The 25,769-nt window shown below is 40.5% G+C and overlaps 1 protein-coding gene across 1 annotated transcript in view; it reads left to right on the forward strand.

Annotated features, from left to right (window-relative positions):
- Positions 1–25,769, forward strand: part of LOC122797181 (shootin-1-like) — a 1,945,876-nt gene that overhangs the window by 629,620 nt on the left and 1,290,487 nt on the right. The window contains exon 3 of the mRNA XM_044066002.1: positions 6,421–6,481. Within this exon, the coding sequence (XP_043921937.1) occupies positions 6,421–6,481 (61 nt within the window). The remainder of the gene's footprint in view (positions 1–6,420; positions 6,482–25,769) is intronic.

Genomic DNA, 25,769 nt, shown 5'->3' on the forward strand with positions numbered 1-25,769 from the left:
GTCAGGTTCTATTGTATGTGTGTGATCTGCTGCATTCTTGGGGTAGCATATTCAGCTGAAGCTCACCTGTCAGCAGTTTCTGCTTGTCTGTCCTTGACTCTTCCTTTGGCCTCTAGATTTGAGGTCAAGCAATTTCTTAAAGGCATGCTTCATATCAGGCCTCCCAGGAAGTCTATTCTGCCTTCCTGGGACCTCAGTTTTGTACTTGAAGAATTGACGCTGGTTCCTTTTGAGCCTGCTTCCCTTTATACCCAAGCATACTGACGTTATATAGGACATCTGCCAGCCTTGGGAGGGGGAGATTTTTACTCTGGTAGTCATGCTAGCCAAGAGCTTCCGCTGCAGGAAGTCCCACAAGTCAGGACTGGAACAGTGAACGCACTCGAGCATCTACATTTATGGTAAGTGCACACAACTGTACTTTATGGAAAGATATTACACAACTATACTTTCTCAGTACACAGCAATTCAGAATTCACTTGCTCTCTCCTGTTGAACAGAGTCAAGTTTGTGCTTGATGGCATAGTGCACTGTTTTGTTAAATATTCATCCTTCCCCAAATGTTGTGTGACTGCAAAATTGGTCATTTATGTTTGTTGGGTGAGAGGGTCTTATTCCACCTTGAAAAAACATTTGTTTCAAGATGATCCATTACTATGAAGGCAGCAGGCAGTTTTCTCTGTTACATTTACACTATTGTTATGTTAGAAATCAGGTGTCAGTTTTTTGTAGTAGAACCATTCTTTTCACTTTCGTAAGTCACAAGAGGAACTGAGCATGCTTTTAGATATGCACATTATGAATCTCAAAGTTTGAGTGGAGTATGCCAAGAGGGTACAGTGAATAAATAACTGTTAATCAGTTTGTAATAAGAGTTTGTTGATGTTTCAAGTTGGTAGGTTTCCTTTAGTTTAATAAGCTGGTGGCCCAAAGCAGAGTTCTTAATCTATTGAGTCAAGGGTGGATGAGTGTAGTCGGTAGGAAGGTAAAGGATTAACTCTCTTGCTTAGTGTCACACTTGTTTGGTACCTGTGTGCTGAGGACATCGGTGACAACTTTTCAATCAGAAGGCCATGCTTAGTCGGGAAGGAACTGTAAAGAAGTATACTGTGTAAAAGCCCATTAAAGAAATCTTTCAAAAGCTAACTATGCTAAAATATTCTGATGCATGTAGAGGCTAGCAGTGTTTGCTATTCCCTATGGTTATACTGTTACTTTAATGTTTACTGCAATCTACCTGTTAAGTGTATTCAGGATTTAACCTCCCCTCCATTCCTTCCTTCTACTTCACCCGTCTGTACCTGTCCAGTGTCCTCTGGAGAGACTACATAGATTCCTTGTACACTGCCCATTCCTGTAGTCCTTTCCAAGGACCCAAAACCCTTTTGAAGAAGTAGTAGTGTTGCAGACTGGGGGAGTCAAATAGCTGAAGTAATCCAACAATTATGAACACAAAGCAGACAAACTCATACCAGTTTAGAAAGAAGTCCAAGTGTACAGACAAAAATGCTTACTTATCTCTCATGCGTTTGGCTTTACTGGAGTAAAAGGCTAAATGTTTGCTAATCCACTTTTCGTCCCTCTCTCTCTCTTTTAAGATTATAGTAGTTGGGCTCTTCAGTCTACTGCCTGTGTCCCTTGCTTCCCTCCCAGGCTTAATGTTTTAGGGTGGCTCCACTACAGTTACCTGACATGACCTTATGCACCCATGTGATGCCTTCCATCCATTATGGTATCTATGAAGAAGTGCTTTAGTGCCCCCCCCATTTCTGATCATCCTCTTCCTCCTTCATCCTGCACACTGTCTTGGTGGATTTCCTTTCAGCTTCTTTCAGCATCCTGATGTCCCTATCTCCTGTATGGCCAATAGAATTTCACAAAGTACTTGGTGTGTGATCTGATCAGAGCCCTATACCTCTTTTTGGAGTTTGTCTGAAGGTAAATCCCCAAAATTCTCTTTGCTGATTCCACTGCCCTATCATGCTGCTCCTAAGGTCTTTTCCTGGTGTGATTAATACCTCCAATCCTTTTCCTCATCTATTGCCACTAGTTTCACTTCTCCCTCCAAGTTCATACTTCACAGCAGGGGCAGTGTATCCCAGGTATAGTACTTTGATTTTGTCTACACTGAAACTTAGCTGCCACTTTTCTACTCACTTAAGTAGCCATCCAACGAGACATTGTACATCCTCCACTGCTGCACTTGTCTTTGTGTCATCAATGAAGTGCTGTTTTGTTTTCCTTCAGATTCGTCTGAAGCAGACACAGCTTTTTCTGTTAAAGTTCTTTTTCTTGACCTGATAAGGAAATTCCAGACACATGATAAGAAGTAATTAGGAATAGCAGAAATATCATGACCAGTCTCACAGCTTAAATGTAATATACACAAAAAGATTGTGTTGCCTTAATGTGAAACTTGAAGTCTGAAAGAAGTGAATGTAAAATGAAATGATACCGATACATTTGTGCTTATTCCCATATTCTGCAAATACTGAACAAGATTGACTTAAACAGTGAATTTAAATATTAGTCAAGCTGCAGTTGTTGTTGTGTCTTTTGGCTTTTTCCCGGTTAGGGGTCGCCACAGCGGAACTCTGGTCCGCTGATGATTGGCAGTTGATTTTTACGTGCTGAGTTAATTTACTTCAGCAAATCTTTCATTCCCTGTTTAAGATAAAGGTGGAAACCAGTGAATGAGCATGAGGTAAGTGTTAGATGGAGACTGGCATCCCATACTGACCCATCTCAGAGCTTAAGTGTGTGATTTAAGCGTAGACATACTCACAGTGATCAGGGACAGTTTTCTCTTTCAGATGGGAGTTTTATAAACAGCACACCAGATACTCCTTGCTCAAGAAATGTGGACAAAGCCAAAAGTACATATTACTCAAATTCACTTGTTAATAGAACAAAAGGTTTTGTAAAATGTGGACAAAGCCAAAAGTACATATTACTCAAATTCACTTAATAGAACAAAAGGTTTTGCATCAATATGTACTTTCTGAACAATAAGTAAGAAAGAAACTCTAATGTCTGGTATTATTGACTGACTCATTAATCTTGAGAGGGACAGGACAAAGATATGAGGCAAAACTGGGGACATTCTGCAAACTCTGGGAAAGTAACAGGCATACTTCTCAAGCTCTTAACACAGTAATTCTGGTAAAGCCAAAAATGTGACAAAGGGCAAAATCAGAGACGCATTCCAAGTATTGTTGTTATAAACTTAGTTGCTGGAATACCAGCTCTGCATTAGTGTGTAGTTTCTGAAGGATATGAAGTCAGAAACTCGAATGTCTGTCATTATACAGTGACTTTAGTTCACAATTGTTTACCAGGAAACCACAGATTTTAAGGAACAGACCGAAAACATGCACATTTTGTGAAATTCTGGACAGTTCAGTCACTGATTTGGTATGACACACATTATGCATGTGTGTGGAGGGGGGGGGGGGTGTGATTGCAGTGCATTTATGAGTAATAAGTAGGCCATAATTTCTTTCAGTTACTATCGTAAATGTAAACATTGCACAGAATTGATAGCTAGAAGCAGTGTGCTTACAAGGCAACTGCTCATTGAAACATTGATCCAGTGAGTTGCATTGCCATTTTACAATGCTTTTGTGATGTTGAGTTCTTGTCTGTGGCTTTTTCTGTGCAGAGTTCTGCATGCTTTCCCTGTGCGGGTTTATTCATGGCCTGTGGTTTCCTTCAAACCCCAGAGACACACTAAAGGTGAAGTGGTACTCCTTCAGTTTCTGTAAAGGTGATGGTGCAACGTGTATGTGTGTCTGAGTTTGTGTATATTGTGATACAACTAGCTTGTCAGAGGCATTGTGTGTCTTTGTTTTTGTGTGTGTGTGTGTAAAAATAAGAATCTGCATTTTTTTCCCTTGTACACATACTTGATAATGCTGAGGACATGCACAACTCATCTAGGTAAAAGTAAAAAATGCAGTTAAGTTATTATCTTTCCACATTTGTGCATAAAATGTATCACAGAATATCCATACTCTCTAAACTTCTAGAGGTCTGAGGGCTTCCAACCCCCAGGCTGTAGAAATCAGTTTATAGTTAACTGTAGAAGTGCAGTCCAGGAGACCATTGAGGAGCCTAGCCCAGCCCAGTTTTCTAATTGCCCCAAAGCATTATCTGGTTAAGTGATTTGCCGAAGGTCAAACAGTAGGCAAATGAAGCCTGAGAGAAACTAACCTGGTATTACAAGAAGCATATTGATAACAGCTTATACCCTTAATCCTCAATGCAAATGGATGTTGATATGGACTTACTGATGGTCACCACCCTCAACTCCATCTATTCTAAATCCAGCCGCCCTTAGAGGGTGTGCAGAGAAGGTTGCTGTAGCTTATATGGCAAGCTGGGGATGGTTGTGGTCATTATTTCTTTAATTATCCTTACAAACCTTAGAGGTATGCACAGGAGGTCAGTTTAGTTTGTGCGAGGGCTGATGTCATACTTTTATAGACCTCAGGAGTTTGCTATAGCTTGTGCAGGTGCATTATACTAAGAGCAACAAGTTGAGATAAATTAGTAGTATTTATTTTCGCTTTCCTCAAATTAAATGTCAGACATACACAAGTGGCTATCTGTTGGTGTATGGATAATAAGGTATGCTCTGTGTGTTTGTGCGTGCATGTGTGTACATGTAAACATCTGATAGCAGTAGGTTACTCTATTTGTTCTTTTTTTGTCCCAGCCTGTTATCAGAAGAGCACAGTGCAGATGGCTATCTTTTGGGGGTAGGAGTGAGATGGCATGCTGTGTTATATATGCATGACTGCAGTCACTTGAAATATATCACTTTGGTTACTTGTGCCATTAGTTTAGTTCCAGTCTAACATCAGAGGATTGCACCCCAAGACTGTCTTTTTCTAGGGGCTAGGGAGGCAGGCAGTATTACCAGGTGGGATTTATGTATCCTCCCAAGCATTTGTCTTGTCAGTTTTATTGTGAGGTAATGTTTTAATGCTTTGAGCGTTAAGCCTTGCATGTAACCTATTTCTTCCTTGAAAAAAGAAAAAAAATAAGGCTGAATTTATTTCCTTACATGTGATTTTTGTTCAGGCCATCACTAGATGGAAAAGTTGGAAAACTATTCTAAAATGCACTTCAGAGTATCTGTAACTCTATGGCTCCTTAGCATAATTCAGTTATTTCCTACACAGTTATCATTCAGTCTTTCCAGTTAAGGTGCACTGAAAGGGTTCAAGAAAAAGAAAAGTTAAACAGTATCACTGAATTTCTTTTCTTAGTCATGATTTATTGTGCAGACCATCAAATGAATGAAAAGGTTGTTTACGAAAGCGTTGCAATCCACATCAGAGCATCTAGAAAGCTTCTCTGAAAAGCTCAAGTGTAAGGCAAAATTTAAGAAAAGGAAATAATCTCTGTAGTGTGGGAAGGCCATGATGGGGGGATCACTTGGGGATCTGTGCAATTGGAGCAGTATGCAGTTGGATGGTACAATGGAGCCCCTCGCGTAGGGCACCATTTCAACTAAAGCTGTCCCATCACTCTAAGGCAAAAGGCTGTAATGTGGCAAGTGTAAGAAGATAACTACACTTCATTCCAAGTGTACTAATCCTAAAACTTTGTTGCAAGAAGTAAAAAGTTGCTTAAGAGGGGTGGCAGCAACAGGGTAATACTTAGAATGAGAGTGTCCAGGGGACCCCCAACCTGACACTTGTTGGGGCCCCTAAAATGTGAACACCAGTCCTGGTTACACATAGTATTAAGTAATCAATGTAAAAGGTCAAATGACATGCATATAACAATAGCAGCGGAAGTGATACTTCCTGAATTAAGGTGTATGCTTTTAGTAAAGAAAAGAAGCGAGGAATCTTTGTTTACTGGCATAAAACTGGTCGTGCAATAGTGACTGCAGTGTGCTCTCTCAACTTTTTTTTTCTTGCAAGGCAAAAAAGCATCCATTTTTCTTCATTTTATACAGACTGCAGCCTTTTTGTTTGTTTATATTTTAACTGAGGCTCTGTCTAATCATTTGTGTCACATGTCAAAAGTGTAAAATGTAACTTTATACTATATGTGCTAAGCCGAGTTTCAACTTCATTGTGTTGTATTTATGTTAGATATAAAAATGTTATATGTAGTGGAAGACATTAATGAGTCTTGTTGTATTTCTTGGTCAGGTGGATGTCATTAACTTCATAGACAAATTTCTCATCATGGTCACAAAGGAGTGCGGTTTGCTAGTTTATACTGTATGTAGACATCCAGATATTTTAATATAGTACTGTATTCGCCTACTTTGTGTAATGAACTTCATATCTTTAATTCCATCATGTTGGATTAAGAAATGTTTACCTTAAGTAAGAAGAGTCATACTGTACTCTGTAGAAGTAAGTTATTTTCTTTTTTTTTGTTTGTTCTTTAATGAAGTTTGCACAGATTAAAGAGGAGAGAGATGATGCAGTTAAGAAGCTGAAACAACTCGAAAAAAGTAAGTCAGTCCGAATTTTTTTCCTACTGTGTACTTTACTTGATTATAACAATGCAGAAAACTCATTATTCTTATCAGTTTTTGATTTAATGAATTATTTATTCCCTCCACCCTTCAAGATAGGCATAGCATGAATGAGTTTGCATTGGGGCCTTGGCTGCCAGAAAAACCAAACCATTGGCAAAATATTTTTGGTAATTTTACATAATATAAAAATAACCATGTTTGGTTGATCATTTAAGGCTACATGCCCCTGTGTAAAAGAAGACTGTCTTGCTACTGCCACAAGTAGAAGAGTAAGTTTATTAATTGTATTGCTCACACTGACTTTGAACCACGTTTTTGTATAATAAAGCAAGCAAAAGTAAAAGAATTCTGGTGTTTCAGGCACCTTTAATGTAGTATAATAGAGAACCTATTAAGTTGAAACTTATTTTAAAGTATAGTCTGACATGCTTGTTTCCTTGTCTTATACAGATTTGCTTGTAATTGCACTAATATCCATTATAGAAAAGATAATGATGTCACTTTTAAAATCAATACTTGAAAGATAGCCTTTTAAGATTACATTGGTAATATGTCGTCATGTGTTTCATGTTATGACTCTCTTCTGTCCCATTTGTGTCAAATGTCCCTTGGTGCAGCTTCACTACACAGTTAAGTTTTATTTTTTTGATTGCCACTTGCGTGCTCACATCCTTGTTCTCTCGTTTAATTGTTTTTATAAGGCCCACGTTTTTGTGATATCCATAAAGCTAAAATGTTTTTTTTTTTTTCAGGTTCAAAAATCACCATATAGCGTACCTGTAACAGCATATTTCTGTTCTTGTTTCTCTTATACTTTTAATTAAACACAATGTATTTTAAGATGTAAATGCTTTCTCTTCCATTGTTTCACTTTCCTTTCCCTATTAAAAATATGTTACTGTTGCATCAGCGATGCTTGCCTAATTGTTTGCTTCCTTTCCTATTCACTGGATTTACACAGGACCTCATCCTTACTTTAAAAACACTCACTGTCCTATCTAAATAACTCACAAAGTGTCAGCTTTTAATCAATGCATTACATATTACAGCAAGAGTTCAGTTACTAGTGGTATACCACAGGGTTCAGTGCCTGGACCTCTCCTGTTCAGAGTATACTTCTTGGACATCAAGGCTAATGTAATGGGCCTTTGGCTGACCACATTTGCTGATGGCTGCAAGTTGGGAGAAATCATTGAATCCCCCCAGCGATGCTGATATCCTTCAGAAGGGTCTGACATGGTCAGATGATTAGTGCCAGAGACATGGCCTAAAATTAAATGCAGGAAGGATGCAGATTTTTACCCTTTGGGAAGTCAAATACCCCTGCAAATTACAGCATTAACAACACACCCCTAAGAATGGACCTAGAGGTGGGAGATCTAGGTAGACAGATAGTGGTTAAGGTTTAGGCTACTGTCTGTGTGTCCACAATGACGAGGAAGTATTTCTGTGTGGCACAGCTTTTAAGTAAAGTCATGGCATCCGGATCCAAAGAAGTTACATTCCCACTGTGTTGCGCCTTAATCAGACCAATAATCGAGTACAGTGTACCACCTTTTGGCATGTACTTGACCAGGCACTTGCAACAACTGGAGTGACCTCAGAGGTTTGTTGTTCAAATAAAAGGGTGTAAACAACATGTCCTATGTGGATCGACTATCCCTTTACTCTGTCTCCTATTGATTATTAAGAGATGATCTATGCCAAACCTACAAGGCACACTCAAATTTAAGCCCTGATGGAAATGTTCATAGGTTCTTAGGCTGGTACTAGGCTATCGGCCCTAGGGCCTATACAAGTCTAGCCATAACAATTCCCTGGATATTTCTTCCCACAATATTTACTTCCCTGGACCCTTGTCTAGCAGGGTGACTGACATGATCCCCGGGGTGAATTTCCTATCTCCCATCCAGTCGTCAAGGTTCCTTTTGAAGAGGGCCAAGGAGGCGCTCTGCTTGACATGTATGGGCAGTCTTTTCCAGAGTATGGGGAGTCTATGGGTCAGGAACCTATCCCTCCAGTATGTTTTATTCATTGTGATGACAAGGTTTAGATCCCTGGAGCGTGTGGCTCTGAGGGATTGGGATTTCTTTAAGTGGAGCATGTCCAACAGCTCAGGGTTTGACATGGCCTTGTATGTTAAGCAGAGATCGCCTCTGAGTAGACAATATGTCACAGAGTATAGCTGGAGTTGTTTTAGATGGTCAGCATAGGGCATCTGCTTTAGGCCTGTGATTCTTTTAGTGAGGTATTTCTGTGGCCTTTTCAGCTGTTGCAGATGACTTGTGAGGTACATACCAAATGAGGCGTTATACTCCATAATGGGGTCTAATGAGGGATGAGTACAGTGGGACAATGACCTCCTTTTTTCTAGATGAAAAGCCCTTAATGATGAGGTGTGCCACATAGAAGGATTTCTTGACTGTTGTGGAGATGTGGTTATCGAAGGTGAGACCACTGTCCACCTGTGTCCCTAAGTCTCTCATCACACTTTCAATGTTTAGTGTACTGCCCCCTTTGTGGTAATTCATGGGTACATGTCTTTTCCCAAAGGGGTTAACTATACATTTCTTGGCATTAAGCTTGAGCCCATGGCTCTGGCACCAAGCATCTGTTTCTGTAAGGCCCTATTGTAGAATATCCACATCATTTTGGGATTCAGTAATGGCTCCCAGTTTGCAGTCATCTGCGAACTTTGTTAGCCAGAGTCCCTTAGTGTTGACTTGTACTTAAGAGAAGTAGATGCCAAACAAGAGCGGTCCCAGGACTGAACCCTGAGGTACTCCACTTGTCTGGATCTGGATTTTGAGTTGGCTACTTTTACAGTCTGGGTTCTGTCGGTAAGCCAGTTGGCAACCCATTGAGTGATGTAGGGATTTATGCCCAGCTTAGTACGTTTATCTATGATTCCAGAGTGGGGGATGTTGTCAAAGGCCGTGGTGAGGTCCAGTTAGGCTGTGTGGACATCCACAGCTCTGGTGACTGATTTGAAGAAGTCAGTCAGGTTCAGGAGACAAGATCAGCCCTTCACGAAACCAAACTTGGTGTGGTCCAGTGTTTGAAGGTTGCCAGTGTCTTTATTTATAAGTTCCTTGATAATGCGTTCCATGCCCTTGCAGGTCAGGCTCGTCAGACTGATGGGACGGTGTATATATTACTCATCTGCAAGATAAACTGCACAAAGCTTACCTGATTCAAAGATATATACCCGGTCTGTGACATGAGCAAAATATGCTGGAGACAGATGGCTCTCGGATTACCCCTTCTCTGGAGCAGGCTTCCTATTCACGTGAAGCAGAGTTCTTCCTTGACCCTCTTCAAACCCAGTTTGGATCAATGGATGGGGAGTCGTAAATTCACTCCTGGGATGACACTCATGTCCCTTACGGACAGGAGGATTATGTAAAATAGTCAAAGGCATAGGCATGAACCTAAGCCATCTTCTAGCCCTTACCAGTTGAAAATTGTGTAAAATCTGGGTAGTAATAACTAGGCTTGTAAGGGCTCTTGTGCCGTTAGCCTAGTAATCTCCTATGAATCTGTATATTAAGTGCAGATGCAAGAGCTGCCATTCTTGACAGTTTTTTTGAAACCTGTTAGTTTTGCAGTTCTTTCTTTTTCCTGTGTCATGAACTTCCACTGATGTAGAGTGTGTACCCGTCATCCATTTTCTTGTTATTACATTAATTACCTTCACCAGTAGGGCGCATATCAGCTGGGCCCACTCTACATCTTCCATCCCCCACTGGTTACTTTAATAACAAAAGCTGCAAAATCAACCCGTAAAATGCTAAAAACTCACCAAATGACATTCCGTTCCAGAAAATCTGAACCATTGGACAAGCTAGTCCGATATAAAGGTAGTCTGGTCAGCTTTGTGGGAGAAATATGTAGATGTAACTGTAATCCCAGTGACCTGAAATCAGTTGGTGACCCAGGTACCGGAGGAACCAGACAGAGGGTGAGAGTGAGTGGCCAATATTTGTTTGCCCATATTATGGTTGAGAAGACAGCCCAGTCCACTGCACTGTTGACTTCTAGCAGAGGTGCATTGATGCAGCTGGCAGAAATGCCGCCTTACACTCTCTGCCTGTGATCTGTATATGCTTGGACGTGTACACATGCCAGGTCACCAGCATTATGGTGCTCACCGAAAGGCTACCTTGGGGACAGAGCAGTGTTGTTTAAAAAGAAAACACTGATGGCTGAGTGGGTTGATGGTCCTCTGCTATTGTCCTCCATCCAAAGATGAAATAATGGCCAAGTGAATCATCGGAGAGCTGATTTTTGGCAGGATGTGGTGTTAAAAAAAGAATTAAACACTGTGAATGCAATTCACTTCTTAATTTCTTATGATCAGGTTCATTGCATGTCAACATCCCAAGTGTCATTCGAAGTCCATAAGGTTTTGTGAGGTAAACTATTCCGGAAATCCTGCTGTATCACCTTTCAATGTGTCTTCACAGTTGAGCAGCTTGCAGCCTTTCCATCTCCTTATTTTGCCAGCCCTAATAACATAATGCTTAAAAGGATTAGCATCACTGTGACTGGTACAGAAATTCTTTATATATTCTTCTTCTTTCCCAAGTTCCAGTTCTCTACTATCTGTTTATTCAATGGAACCTTTGCTTCAGCAGTGCTTGGGGAACCTCATTCCCATGTAACTGGAATGGAGAAAGCATCCCTTTCTTTCCTGACATACTTGTCCATCTTTTATTGAAATGCTTGTTTCAAGACAGAGTGAACAGCAGACACATTCCATACATTTTCTAGTACTTTTTCTGGGTGTCCTTAAGAGATGTGTATTTATTTTTACCCTCTGGAACAGCTGCATTACACTAGAGTTATCACATTATGTCACTGATTATGTTTCCAAACGGGCTGTTTAGGAGGAGTGATAACTAAACAAGCTGTATTCTTAAGTGTTCAGCTAATGCAGAATATTCTATGCTTGGAACCTGCTAACCCCACCTAGTGACTGAGATTACTGTCAGAGCCAAGACCACTTCCCAATTAGATTTTGATCCAGCCATTTTCTGAACTGCTAGTCAGAGCTGACCAGACACATTTTCTAGCATCAGCAAGAGTCCCCAGTTTATCCTGTGGGATCTTGTGGCAAGGGTATATAGGTTTCATTTGAAATGGGAATATTAATCCGCTATCAGATAAATCTGTCCTAGTTGAATTTTTCAGCATTACTGTTTTGAGATCATGGAACTTTAGAAGTAAGAATGTTTTCCACTTACCCCACCATCTCAGCTTTTAGTATAGCTAGAGAAGTGCAGGGATGGGGCTTGCCTCCTGCAAAAATGCTCTTTTTGTTTTAAAGTAAAAGTCATCCTTTCCTGATGACTTTATTTTTGCAGTGTTTTGCTGTGCAGTTCTTGTAACTTTGATTGGTCAGTATGTACCCCCAGGCATTTCTAGGTAAGCTAACGAACATAATCTCTCAGCTTGTACTGGGTCTGTCTGTGGAAGTTTTCATAGTGGGCTGTGACTGGTACACCTCCTGCATTGGATACCCAACAGGTGTTCTGATGAGATGCCCAGACTATCTCGGCTGACTCCTGTAATCCCAAAGTGCAGTGGCTGTGTTGTCAAGCTACTCATTCTATCCTGGAAAATGAGCCCAGCATCTCAGCAGATGCTTATTTTTGCTTCTTGTTGCTGCAGTCATGTCCACTTGGTCCCTGCCCAAAGTTAATGGTCATGGAGTGCCCAGATTCCATAGCCATAGGAGGGGCTGGGGACACAGATTAATTAATAAACTGAGTTTTGTCCTACAGTTCAACTCTTCAGCCACCACACCTCTGGGCAGCTTATGCAATATGGCCACTATTACATGCATTCACAGATCAGGGTCCTTATCCCCTCTACTCTCACCCTTGAACTTGGCCCCAAAATATATAATCATCATCATCAACCCTCTTTTTCCCATTTTCTACATTGGGTTGGGATGTTGTGTCATTTGTCACCATCTCTCCCACTTTTTGTCACTTATGCCTGACAGTCTCAAGTCTTCTGTCACTCATTCCATCCACCTGTTTGCTGGATGCCCTCATTTTCTCTGACCTTCTTCCTGTCTGTCCCATATTTTCCCAAGATTGTCTTCTGTTTTCCTGCACATGTGCCCGAACCACCAAAATCTGTTCTCTGACCTTTTCTGGAATTAGAGCTACTTTGGCTACTGCTCTTATGTCCTCATTTCTTTATCTGTCGCACAGTGTGGATACTGCCACCCATCTTAGGCACTTCATCTCCATCACCTCTATCTTCATCAACTGCTCTGCCTTTACTGTCCAGGTTTCTGTACCATACAGTAGTACTGGTTGCACCACTATTATTTTTGCACCTTGCGTTTCACCTTCTTTGGCACAATTCTGTTATACACTACCCCTGACACTCTGTGCCAGTTGGCTGCAGCTCCTCTGATTATAGTTTTGACCTCCTCAGACTTCCCATCTCCTCAACAACCCCTAGTTACTTGCAGCTATTAACTTGTTCCACTACTTTCCCTTCTATCTCCATTTTCAGCCTCTTCTGATTTTCCCCATTTGCTGGTATTAAAGCCATCTTATATGTACTCAGTTTCATCCCATGTGCTTTCAGTTTTGCATTCCATTCCCGTACCCTTTGCTGAAGTTCTTGTTCAATCTACCTGTAATGCCACATTTTCTGCATACAGAAACTTTGTTGATCTGTCATGCCTGACCTGTTTGCAAATCTAGTCCAGCACCCAGTATGAACAGCAGTGGGCTCAGAGCTGAACCCTGAAGCACTCTCACTACCACTGGGAAACCCTCTGTAAGACCAAATACTGTTTATACTTGAATCACTGGGCCCTTGCTTATAGCTCGCACTAATTCAATCAGTGTTTCTGGGATGTTGATCCACCACAGAACTGCCCAAATCAGCTTTTTTGGGACCTTGTCATATGTTTTCTCCAAGTCTAGGAATCCCAGGGTGGACTCTTTCCTCTTTTCTAGCTTCTTCTCAAGTATACCTCTCACTGTAGACATTGGGTCAGTTGTGCTGCATCCTAATCTGAATCCGAACTGCTCATTTTCCATCTTACTTTCTACTACACTGCATATTTTTTTTTTATCAGTCACCCTGTCCAGAACTTTCATGCAGCGTGATAGGAGTTTGATACCTCTCCACTGCCCATAGTTGTGAATGCTCCCTTTTGTTCTTGAACGCCGGCACTATGCTTATTCTCCAGTCATCTGGGATGCACATTTCTCTCCACACTGCTGTGAATACCCTCAGGAGCCATTTCTTCCATATCTCATCCAACGTCTTGATCATGTCTGCTGTGACCTCATCTGAGCCTACTACTTTCCCCTGACTTAATTTTCCCTAGTGCTGTTCTTACTTCTGATAGGGTTAGTTCCTCCTCTTCTTTCACTGCAGGCTGTGTCTGGGGTAGTGTACCTTCTGTGGGTTTTTCTTCACTGAAAAACTGAGGGAAGTACTCCTTCCCTCCTACCTTTGATGCCCTGTGGACTGGTGAGCAGGTTGTTGCTGACATCCCTTATGAAGGGTCTCTGACGGTCTTCTTTATCTTTCTGTCTTTGCCTTGCAGGCTGATAGTTTTTTCTGGAATTCACTGAGGCACTTCCCAGAAGCTGGTACAGTACCGCTGATGCCACCTTCTTTGCCACTGCTGCTTGTCTCTTCGCCTCTGTTAAGCCATCATGTGTTCCTTCCTAGCCTGGTCTGTCTTTTCCTGCACTCCTCCTTTCTTTTGATGACTTCCTGAACTTCTGTATTCCACCACCAGCTTTCCTTATGTACCCTATTTCCATACCTGGCTCAAGCACATATCTGTTCTGTAGCCCTTAAACATGTTGTTTTGAGGTCATGCCATTCTTCAACTCCACCTATTTCCCGTTCTTCTTGAGGTTCTAGAGCCTTGTGTAATTCCTTGAACTGTTGTGCTCTTTCCAGTCAGCTTCTAGGTCTTCAGCCTGGTCTCTGACCTTAGAGTCTTTTCTGACCACTTCTTGCAGCTGATTGTGGGTAGACTTGTTTCAGTGGGGATGACTTTGTAATCGCTGATTCTACTCCAGTGCCCTTTCCTTACTAGGAGAAAGTTTACCTGAGTTGCATGTTGGCCACTTTTGTATGTGATCTTGTGACTGTCTCTCCTTTCTGAACTGTGTGTTGGCTGTGATTAAGCCATTTGCCAGACAGAAATCTAGAATGCCCTCTCCTTTATTCCTATTGCCCCACCCATGTGGACCCAGGCAGTCCTCACATTCAGTTCGGTCTATTTTGATATGTGGAATTAGGTCCCCCATTATCAACTCCAATTAATGTTGTCCTGTTTTATGTAGTAGGTCCTGTAACTGCTGTCTTAATGCACTTTTTTCCTCACTATCATAACCCTGCTGTGACAGGATATAGGCTGAAATTAGACTACTGTTCTGTCATTACATTGTAGTGCGATTGCCATGAGTCTGTTACTAATTCTAATGAAATCTCTCACTGTCGTCTGAAGCTTCTCCTTCAACTCCATTCCCACACAGTCTCAATCCTGTACTCCTCCTGAGTAGTAGACTGTGGATCCTGAGCCAAGTGGCTTGACTGCAGTACCCTTCCAGCTTGTCTCTGCGATACATAAAATGTCCAGCCTCCTCCTTATCATCATGCCGTCTACATCCATACCTTGTCCTGTCAATGAACCTATGTTGAGTTTGGCAATTCTTAATTCATGTTTAGCAGGTTGATTGGTTTTATATCCAACTTTCACTCAATAGAGCTATCTCAAGTAACCCAATCTGGGCAACTGGACACCGGTCAGCAAGCAGCATATTGATCCTGGGCTGCAGGGCTTTATGGCAGGCACACACTGGCCAGTAGGGGCACATACACCCCTCCTACTGTTAGCATGGGGCCCTGGTGTAAGTCAGGGTAGGCTGGGTCCTCAACCCAGTTATCACTGGCAAATACCCATGCCCATTTTGATGACATTAGTCAACACGACTAGATCACCTAGAGCCCCCAAAATACATGATCGCCTCCATTTGACATAGCTCCTCCCCAATTCAGGACAGAGCCACAGTTTCTGGTTTAGAAGTGCTGATTTTCATTGCAGCCAGTTTACATTCAGCAATGAACCACTGTAGTGCATGATTCCATTTACAGTCATTTGAGGTAGAAAGGACTTTACTGTCTGCAGAGATGTGATTTTAGTCTCCTCGAACTGAATGCTGTTTACACCTACATGACTGGTTAAATTTTTTCCATAAAAATTATGAACATGGAGAGAGAAGAAACATGCTTTTGGCAGAATCCTACATCCCCCTTGAATGTATGTGACTTAATGTTGAAAATGCAAAATGTAGACAGTACTCTCACCTTACAAACAGAGAGCAAGAGGACATGAAGCAGCAGCCCTGGGACAACATATTGTTGCACTTCCCAGAAAACATTCTGAGCACATAGGTGTTTATTTTGCAGGACCAGAAAACGTGTAGACTATATTTGTGATTTACCACAACCCTCACCAGTTGCTGTGCAATGATATTCAAATGCTCCATTGTTTCATGACCAGGATGGAATATTTACTGATCCTCCTGAATCCAGATGTTCAACTGGTCAGATGAAGCCCCTTCCTTCATCATGGTGTAGAGGAGGCAGAAGAGTGTTATCCCTTTATAATTGGAAAAAAATTACCGTCCTCCCTTTTCAAAAACGGGGGCCAGTTTGTCAGTCCAGAAGTGATGTGCCTGGCTTCAACACAGTTTGAATAGACATATTAACTGTTTACACTCCAACAGTATCGAGTACTTGCATCATCATGAATAGATCTCAAACATGTCTGTTGCCTTCCTTGCAGAACTGTTTAATTACTACAGTGATGTCATCTATTAAAACTGACCCACTTCATCTGTAACATTTGGCATAGCCTTCTCAAAAGAAGGCATGTCCACTCTGTTTAGTAATCCTTCAATGTGTTCTTTCTTATTGTAGGTAGTGTCCTCATTCAAGGTCAGTGTTCCTCCACTCTTCTTGCGAGCAGCCTAGGCATAACTGCACCTCCCCTATCCCAGTTTAATGGATAGTTTGCTAGGTGTTCTTTAATGTTATCCAAAAGTCATTCTTTGTGTTGTAGACAAACTATTCCCATTTATGGGCTTTCCCTTTGGTGACTGCCACAGCTTAGCCTTCCTGACCTTTCTTTATGTATCCATCAAACTGAGGGACATGTATGCTGGCTTTATATGGAATGCCATTTCTTTGACTTCATGAATTCCCTCACCATTGGTGTCCACCCCAGGCCCTGGTTATGACACTGGCAGGAAATCACCTTTCTGACACAACTGTTGGCTTTTTCAGCTGCGGAGGTCCTGAACATGATCTGTCCAGAATCCACATCCAGCTAAAGGACAGAAGCTTTCTCAGGTGATTATTTCTTCATTTCCTGTTTAACTAGGATGCTCTTATTGGGGTTTTGGCCCCTTTTCAGTAGAGTCTTGGGGAGAAAAGCTCCATATACAGTTTAGAAGTGCATACAATATACTGATAACATCAATCAGTTAATCAAAGATCATAAGATTACAGAGTATAGATACGATGTTTAGGCCAGGTTATTTGAGACAGATCAACACTAGGATATGCTTTCATTTCCATGTGTTACAGTGAATGATATATGTAATGGTGTATACAGTGTATAGGAGGTGCTGACAAAAAAAATCTAAGTAGACTATTGCGGTATAATGTTAGGATAGATGATAATAGGAATAGGTAGTAAGTGGAAGTGCAACTAGATGATAAGTGTGGGCTTACAGCATTGATTAAAACGAGTAGGGTATATGTAGTGGACAAGAATTAAAAGTCCGAGGTATTGTACAGTTCCTCACATAGAAGCATCTGCTAGAAATTCCTAAGATTCCCAATATATCCTTCCATGTGTTTTGTTTTCTAGAGTCTGTCCTGCTGCTGTCATGGCTGTTTGACCCATCTCAGCATCATATAATGGTCATGTCACAGCTTAGCATTTTTGTTGACCTAAATATGCAGAATATATACCACAGGGTCAGATGACAAAAGTGCAAAGTCAGTCACCTGACTATTGACCAAATGTGCTCTGGTACCAGATACACTTATGAGAGGTGCCTTATGTTCAAACTTGGTGATTATTATGGGCAGTCCATGAGTTATAGCAAAGTCCAGTAGCATTTTAGCATTCTGGTGTAGAGCAGTGAAATCCTGCTTGGCCCAGTTATACCCACTCAAGGTTCTTCCATCATTCTACTCATGAGCATTGCATTTTCTCATTAGAACTACAGTGTCACTAAGTGATACCTTATTGAGCACTGATTCTGTAGTTTCCAGAATACTTTTGCGATATTTTATGTGGATATGTACAAAAGACAGAGTCTTCCTTTTTGTGTCTCTCAGTCACATTAAGGTGATCCTTTGATCTGCCAGCACATACTCAAACTGTACTGGACCCAGGTGAAAGCTTTAGTATCCACTCACCTGCCATGAAGCCTGTTAGGGAGCAAGTTCAGAAGAGAAGGGCGTTCTCCCAGATTAACAAATTTGGTTTCAGAAGTGCTGCTTCTGCTGTTGTGTGTAGAGGTAACAGTAAATGTACCTAACTAGTACTTTTCAGCCAGTCATACAAACACAGCCTTCCCAGCTTTGAAGTGACATTTCATATTCAAAGAGCCACTCCATTCCTGACTCCTACCTCATTATCATTACATCTAATCCCCACCTTTCACCTTAAGCATGGTGAGCCCACTTGGCAAATCCACGTTTTTTTTTCAAGTGAAGAATAGTCACGTGGAAATATTGTAGAGTTTTTATTTTTTGCCTACCCCTTTAGACCAATTTACCATTGATAGCTTACAAGGAGCACAGAATTCCAATGGACATAGCTCTAAGGATCAATAAATAAAAAAAAAATCAGGAGAAGCAGCTTGAAACTAAAACAAAGCAAAAAAAAAACACACACACCCAGTAAAATAATAAATAGTACCATTCCAAACCGGGTTAAGTCCAAAAAACAACTTTCATTACAAAAATAAAAGTAGAGTAAGTGCTTTTGTCAAAAATGAAAGACTTTTATGAGACGCTAGTTTCATTTCACAACATACCAGTAATTACTCATTTTGTACCATGATGTAACAAAATCTTAACCAATCAGAAACAAATATGTTAACAGGTAGTAAATTTCATTAAACAATTATTGAACATTATTAAGGGTCAAATGATACAAGCAGCTAGGATGTGTTTGGACCTTTTTTTATTTCAAGCTAGAATTTTCCAGCCCAGTACAGATGTTTTGTGATAGAGGATACCCCTTGGATATGGTATTAACATTTGAGGAAGAGTATTAGAATGTTGGGGTTCTAGCTATAAACCTGTACTAGCCTTTGCAAAGATGCAATTATTTCTAAATCTAAGGGCAATGGTATTATTTTTTCAAACTCCATGATTCATTATGGTGCCATGGGTCTTGATGTTAACCCAGTTCGTTGTTAAAATATTTTTGTGTGTAATTGCAATAGTGAATTAATGGCTATTTTAGGAGAAAAGTCCAATTTTGTGCATAAAACAGGGTATAATATGAAGTATTTATTGGAACATCCACCACTGACTGTGAACACCAAGGAGAGAGGAACCACTAATTGTGTAGCATATAATTATTGTAAGTTTATTTTACAAGATCAGAAGGTAGTTTTAGGTAACCCGCCACACAAGTTAGACTCTCAATGGGAAATTGTGCTAGTAAAGGCATAGTATATGTAGCTGTTTGCCAGAGTTGTGATCATTTTTACATAGGGAAAACGGAGAGACCACTACAGAAAAGTATCTGTGAACACATGTATGCTATTGAACACAACAGTGATAGTAATGCATTATACAAGCATGCTCTTGCATGCCCCCATTACAACAAATTTTTATTCGGGATAGTAGAGATAATGAAGGAAAAAGTATAGGGGTGGTTTTTGGGAAGATACATTAGAAACCAGCGAATTGCAGTGGCAATTGAGATTAAATGCCTGCATGTTACCTACTAGTGATAATATTTCCATAGCATTTATTTTAAAAGTAAGAGCCCTGAATTTATAATAATGCACTAAAATAGTGTTAATGTAATTTTTAGAATCATTTGGTCTGGTTATGAGTCTTAAATAATTCTAACACAATTTTAATGCAGTTTTATAATGTTTATATTTTACATTTGTATTTATTACTTAATGTTTGTGGCTGATAGGTGCTGTGTTACTGTATCACTATTTAACTATATTTTGTATGTGTAGGTGACTTTTACTATACTAACTTTTAGAAAGAGTATTAATTGATTATGAGATGATTATTAGGTCACATGATTGGCATTGTTGAATATTTAAAGATTCCTTTTATCCAGTTGTAACATTTCTGAAGAAGTCCCAGTATCAGGGATGAAAGCATTAGACCATTTGGTTTTATTTGTGATATGAATTAAAGTTTTAGAGAGCTGTGCACATAAAGCTGCTTGATTTTCACTTTTTTTGCCTTGGTTTTAGCACCACTATGTGAGCCTTTTTATGTTATATGTAGTAAATGTGTATTTGAACTCAGCCATTTGGTTTGTAGATAAGTATCCTAAAAACTTAAAACACATATATTTAATTTTTGTCTTCAAATGCAATAAAAAGGAAATTTAATAATTATTTCTTTCTTATTTTTTTGCTTTTCAAGCATACATTTAAAATAAATATGATCATTTAAACTACCTGGTTTTGCTTTTCAAGCATACATTTAAAATAAATATGATCATTTAAACTACCTGGTTCACTGCATCCCCTCCCCCAACATCTGGTTCAATGGCATTAATCACAATTTAAAAAACTTTAAAATAATTACATTTGGTTGTATGTTTGAGCAATGTTTTTCTGGAATTTTTTTTAATAGCATGACAGTGTTCATACATCCTAGATTTCAGTGTTCTCTTAGTGGATCCTATGTATATATATTTAAAAAAAAAAAACGACATGCAAAGCATTCAGTCACATATACCATATTGTTCATCTCACAGTTACAGTACTGGAGGCTCAATAGCTTCTATCTATATTAAGACAAAAAATGAAGGACCGTTGAACATAAACTTACACCTGTTACAAGAAAATGCCCTTCTCATTTGCATTTGGAAACTATCTTGATTCTTGTGATTATTCTCAAAATAATTCAAGTTCCTAGTTCTTTTATTAATAAAAACAGGTTCCTAACCCATAATACCACTAACTGTGGGATCACCAGCTGAAATACAACATCTATTTCTGGTGATATCCTTGATTGTTGATGTATCAAGGGTTATATGTCAATATCAGGTTTGTATTGAATTTAAAAATATTACCCTTTTCTTTAACATTCTGTTGAGTTTCAGAATTTTGTGTAACAGGCTTATACAGATTTTTCAATATCTTCTAAAAGTTTTAACAGGGTAACCCCTCTCCTTAAATCTCACTTTTATAAGCAGCAATTCTTTCTCAAAAACCCTTTTCCAAAATTACAAACTACTTAAGCTCATCTGCCGTTTTGCTACATTTTCTACAAATGGGCAGGATGAATACTCTTAAAATATAACAATCTGTTACCTGGAATTTCTTTCTTATCAAAAGAGCTATAAATCCATTAATTTTTAACAGAATATCCAAAAAAAAGTGCATTGGTTTTAATATTACAAAAAGTGAACTTTAAAAGGGCAGTGGTTCCATTCACATAATCTCTAAAATCATTAAGCATGTTGGAAGTTTCTGACCACACCTTAAACACATCATCTATAAAACGTAATTATTTTAAAATAAATGCTGTCATAAAGGAATAAATCTTCCCAGTCTCCCAGTAGTGTTTTGATGTACCTGAATGGCATAGCCACCCCCCCATAACTATACCTTCAATCAGTTGAAAAAATTATTTTCCAAATATGAAATAGTTGTTTCAAAACAAGTTCAAGAGTGGAGCATACAAGCTCAGACTCCCTTTCAGTAAGATCACTGTGCTCAACCAAGTGTTCTTTAAACCAGACCAAGCGCAAACCCGTTGGAAGAAATGTATATGGGCTGGAAGTAATGTGCTGTCATCAGCCAATAGTCAGCCTTAATTTCAGCACCACTGAATTTCACAATACAGTCAGAAGAATCGAACACAGATATTCTTCACTATGAGTTTCAGCTTATGTTCCACATTTTTTGTCACAATACAGATTAGAGTTATTGGGCCCCTAAGTATTGTAATTGTGAGAGGAACAATGTGGTATATGCGACTGAAGGCTTTGCATGTCAATTTTTTTATGTAGTACTATACCCAAGAATATTGAAAGCTAAGATGTTTGAACACTTTCATGCTATTAAAAAGAAAAAACAATGACAGAAATGCATTATTCAAACATATGATCAAATGTAAGAATTCTAAAAGGTTTATTTTTATGCTATTTATGTAACTGAACCAGATATTGGGAGGAGATGCTCAAAAATGTGTTAGATGTAAAAGAATATGAATGGCAGACGAAACTGGGTGAAATTCATGGTGATTTACATGATCATATTAATTTTAACTGTGTTTTTAAACAACAAAAGTTAAATGAAGAAAATAATCGATTATTAGATTTCCTTTTTGTTGCATTTGGTGAAAATGTTTTTCTGTATGTGTTTTATATATTTATGATATTTATCCATAAACCACATGGTTAAGCTTAAATACATATTTATTGCATGTTAATTGATTTGTTTCTGATTGGTTAAGGTTTTGTTACATCATAGTATGAAACAAGTATTTATTGGTATGTTGTGAGATGAAACTAGAGTCTGATGAAGTCTTTGATTTTTGACAAAAGCACTTAGTCTAGTTTTTATTTTTGTAAACTTTGTATATTATTTACCTGCAAGAGACTATGTGTAGTTTAGAGTCTTCTTGCAGATGGAAGTATTAATTTCATACACATCCTGAGCTTGGACAATATCAGAATTAAGATATCTAAACAGTTTCCCTGCCTTATGTTGGTAACTTGGAGGAGAACTTTTAACTCTGACCTTTAGGTAGGACTTAACCTCTCCAGTAATTGCCAATTAGGATTCTGCATTTTAATGCCAAGTTAATCATGAATAAGTTAGAAGTAGACATAGTTTCTGAAATACTTCATATCACTGACCTGTCATTCATCATGGTAGCTTGGCAGAGTGCTAATTACAGACCTATATTTAACTGTCTTCGTTTTGCTAATTACAGACAATATTTAACAGTTTTCATTTTTCCAGATTTCTGTTGCATTGATAACCCTGATCAGGGAAGTATTGGTGGTAGTGTGGCTGTATGTTTTTTTTTTTTAACCTGTAGTTGCCTCAGGTGAATGCTGGAAGTTCCAGTGTTTTTGAGCATGTTCTTGGAGCAGGAGAAAAATGGCAGAATCTGACGTTATCCGTGTCATTATTCATCAAGGATGGGTCTTGGATCTGACCTTGGATCCGAGCTGGTAACTGAAGGACAGATCCATAGTTCAAGCTCCTCCCCTTCCCATATTCCCCTACTGACCTGTAGGCCTCAGATCTCATTTGCTGCAGAAACTCTAGGACATGATTCCTGTAGCTGAAGTGACTGTTTCAGATAAGTGCCAATAAGTTCTTTCTCTTTGGGTTTTTTTTATGTTTTCTAGCTATAGTGATCTCTTTACTGCTATATTTTTAGGGTAGTTAGTTTAGGTTTCCTCTCCTCCCTGTAGTTTTTCTAAGATTTTTCTTGTGGATTCCCACATTTTTTCCTAGGTACCTTTCTCTAGCTTTTCGGGTAAACCTTAGCTGTTCTTTCTTTAGATAATTGTCCTTTCAGTAAAGGTAGTTCTTTTTTTCTTGGACCTCCTCTACCATCTTTTTTTCCCATAGTGTGCACTGGTGTTTGTGCATGTGTGCGTCTGTGTGAGGTTGTCTGGTCAAGGTGCCTGAAAAGCCCTCTAGCTTTGAGAAATGCTCCTTGTGCAGTCAGAAGATGCCCCATTCTGATTTGCATGAGGAGTGTGTTTATTGTTTAGGAGAGAGTTACCTGGAGGTTGAATTTGACATTTGTGCCACATTCAACCCCAGGGCTCTCATGGATCGTAGGAACAAGTTGCTGTTGAAGGGCCTAGCAGAGGGAGGTCCTCTAGCTTCTGGCTCCCCCTCTAAGATTCCTTCTGATACTAAAAGGAAGACTTCTTCCTCTAAAGAATCCCTTCAAAAAAGCTGAGGCTCTTGGATCACAAATCCCCAGTTCTGAGCCCAGCCTCTTTGGCTTTGGAGTTGGGTAGTTCCGCTCTGAGAGTCTCAGATTATTCTGTTGGATCTGAGGCCTCAGCAGTCCTCTGATCTGACTAGGCACAAACCGATTTCAGAACTGAGACATCTGTCATATCCGTCTACTGTGCAGGCTAAAGCATCGGATCCATTCAGGACTTCGGCTCCAATGAGTCTGTCAGATCCGATAGTCATTCAGAGTTCCCCCTAGGTCTAAGAGCTGAGATCAGATCTGTCCCCTTCCCAGGATCGCAGAGTTTTGACAGGTTCTCCGGCAAAGTTGGGACATTCTTCTGTATCTTCCGGGTCTTCCAGAAGCTTGCTTCCCACAGATATGGATAGGATGATAAGGAGTTTCCTGAAAGCCCAAATTGAGTTGGGCTTATTACCATCCCCAGCTCAGTTGCCTGGGGGGGGGGGCTTCTCCATCCCTGGGACTTCACTCTTCTTGTCCAACCCATCCGGGTTTGGATCACGAGGATCAAAGCATTCCTTGTGAAAGGCCAACAGTGTCTGGTATCCCTTCCTTCCCAACACCATCAGGGTCCCTGGCGGGCTCTGTTCTGCTGCCCTTGAAACTTGCTGTGGTTTGGCCCCACAAGGTCTGTGCTGGTTACTGGGGGCTGGGGTCGGTCCTAGAGTTTTCAGACCATTCCCTCCCCTTGGGGGCCTCCGCACTGAGCAACTTGGGACTAAGATTGTCTGGAGATGTCAGTGCTGTGTCTGGGTCTCTCCTTCCTTCCCAGGTGGCTGTGGCCACAGGAGAGAAGGGGGGGCCTCTTCCAGTCCATCGGCTATGCAGGCAATAAAAAGGGCCTTCTCCAGCTGGGCAGTTACCTTTCCTTTTTCTCTATGTCCTTCCCATCCCCTATCGACTTTGACCAGTGAGGCCTCATCATCCTCCCAGGGTCAGCCCTCCAATGAGTGCCTTCAAACGGGCATTACCCCAGTTGGGGTCCCTGCCTCTTCCAAGTCCCCCCCCAGAGCCCACCATAGAGCAACCTCATTGGAAGAGGATGTGCAAGAGGAGACACTGAGTCCCCTAGAGGTCCCTCACTGAGGATACGGATTTCAAGGTGGGAGATGGACCCCCAGACTTCCATCTGAGGAAGTGTCCTTTGGGACATCCTTGAAATTTTCAAACAGTGACAGTTGGTCTTCCCACACTCCGCCTTAAGAGGAATCCATTTTCCTGAAGCCCATCGGCATGGGGCTGTCTTCACCTGGATGCCCCCCCTGCTGATGAGCTCATGGAACTCTTCACTGACAGGGCATGGAAGGAGCCAGACACAGTGGAAGCAGTCCCAAAAAAGGCTGATAAATTTCTTATTCCCCCAAGGATAAGACCTTTTGGAGTAAGGGGATCCACGTTGATGCCATCGTGGTGGCCGGACCTACTAAGAATGAGCTGGTCGAACAGTGCTCCACTGTCCATCCCCCAAACAGAGGGTCTTGCGTGATTGACTGCTTTGGAAAGCATGTGTTTGCCTCAATTACATTTGGACCGACAGCAACCAACTACATGGCACACTTTACCCAGCTTCAAAGGGATTTGGTGTTGGAACTTATCACTTCCCTTTCAGAGTTACTGCCTCTGGGGAATCTCATATTGGTCTCTCCAAAGCTATCCACCCTAACTTCCCTGACTAATGCTTCAATGAAGTTGATCTCCAATATGGCAGAGGCCACCTCTCAAGTGATGGGCACAGGCATTGCCATTAGACAGCACACTTAGCTTTGTCTTTGCGGGTTTGTTGAACCCTTTAAGGTATCCTTCACTAATGCCTTCTTCGGGTCAACTTTGTTTGGTCCCTCCATCAGAGACATTGACATGCAGCAAGCAGGAGGGAAGACTCTGTCCACAGTGGGGATCAAGTTCTCTACTCTCCAATGATACTTTTCCAAGAATCAGAGGGGTAGTCAGAAACTTTGGTTCCACAGGACTAGTCCTCCTTCCAGGATGCTCCACAGGAATCCTCTTCTACTGGCTGAGT

The sequence above is a fragment of the Protopterus annectens genome, chromosome 3.part0 (assembly GCF_019279795.1).
Source record: "Protopterus annectens isolate FY-2018-M chromosome 3.part0, PAN1.0, whole genome shotgun sequence".
NCBI lineage: Eukaryota > Metazoa > Chordata > Ceratodontiformes > Protopteridae > Protopterus > Protopterus annectens.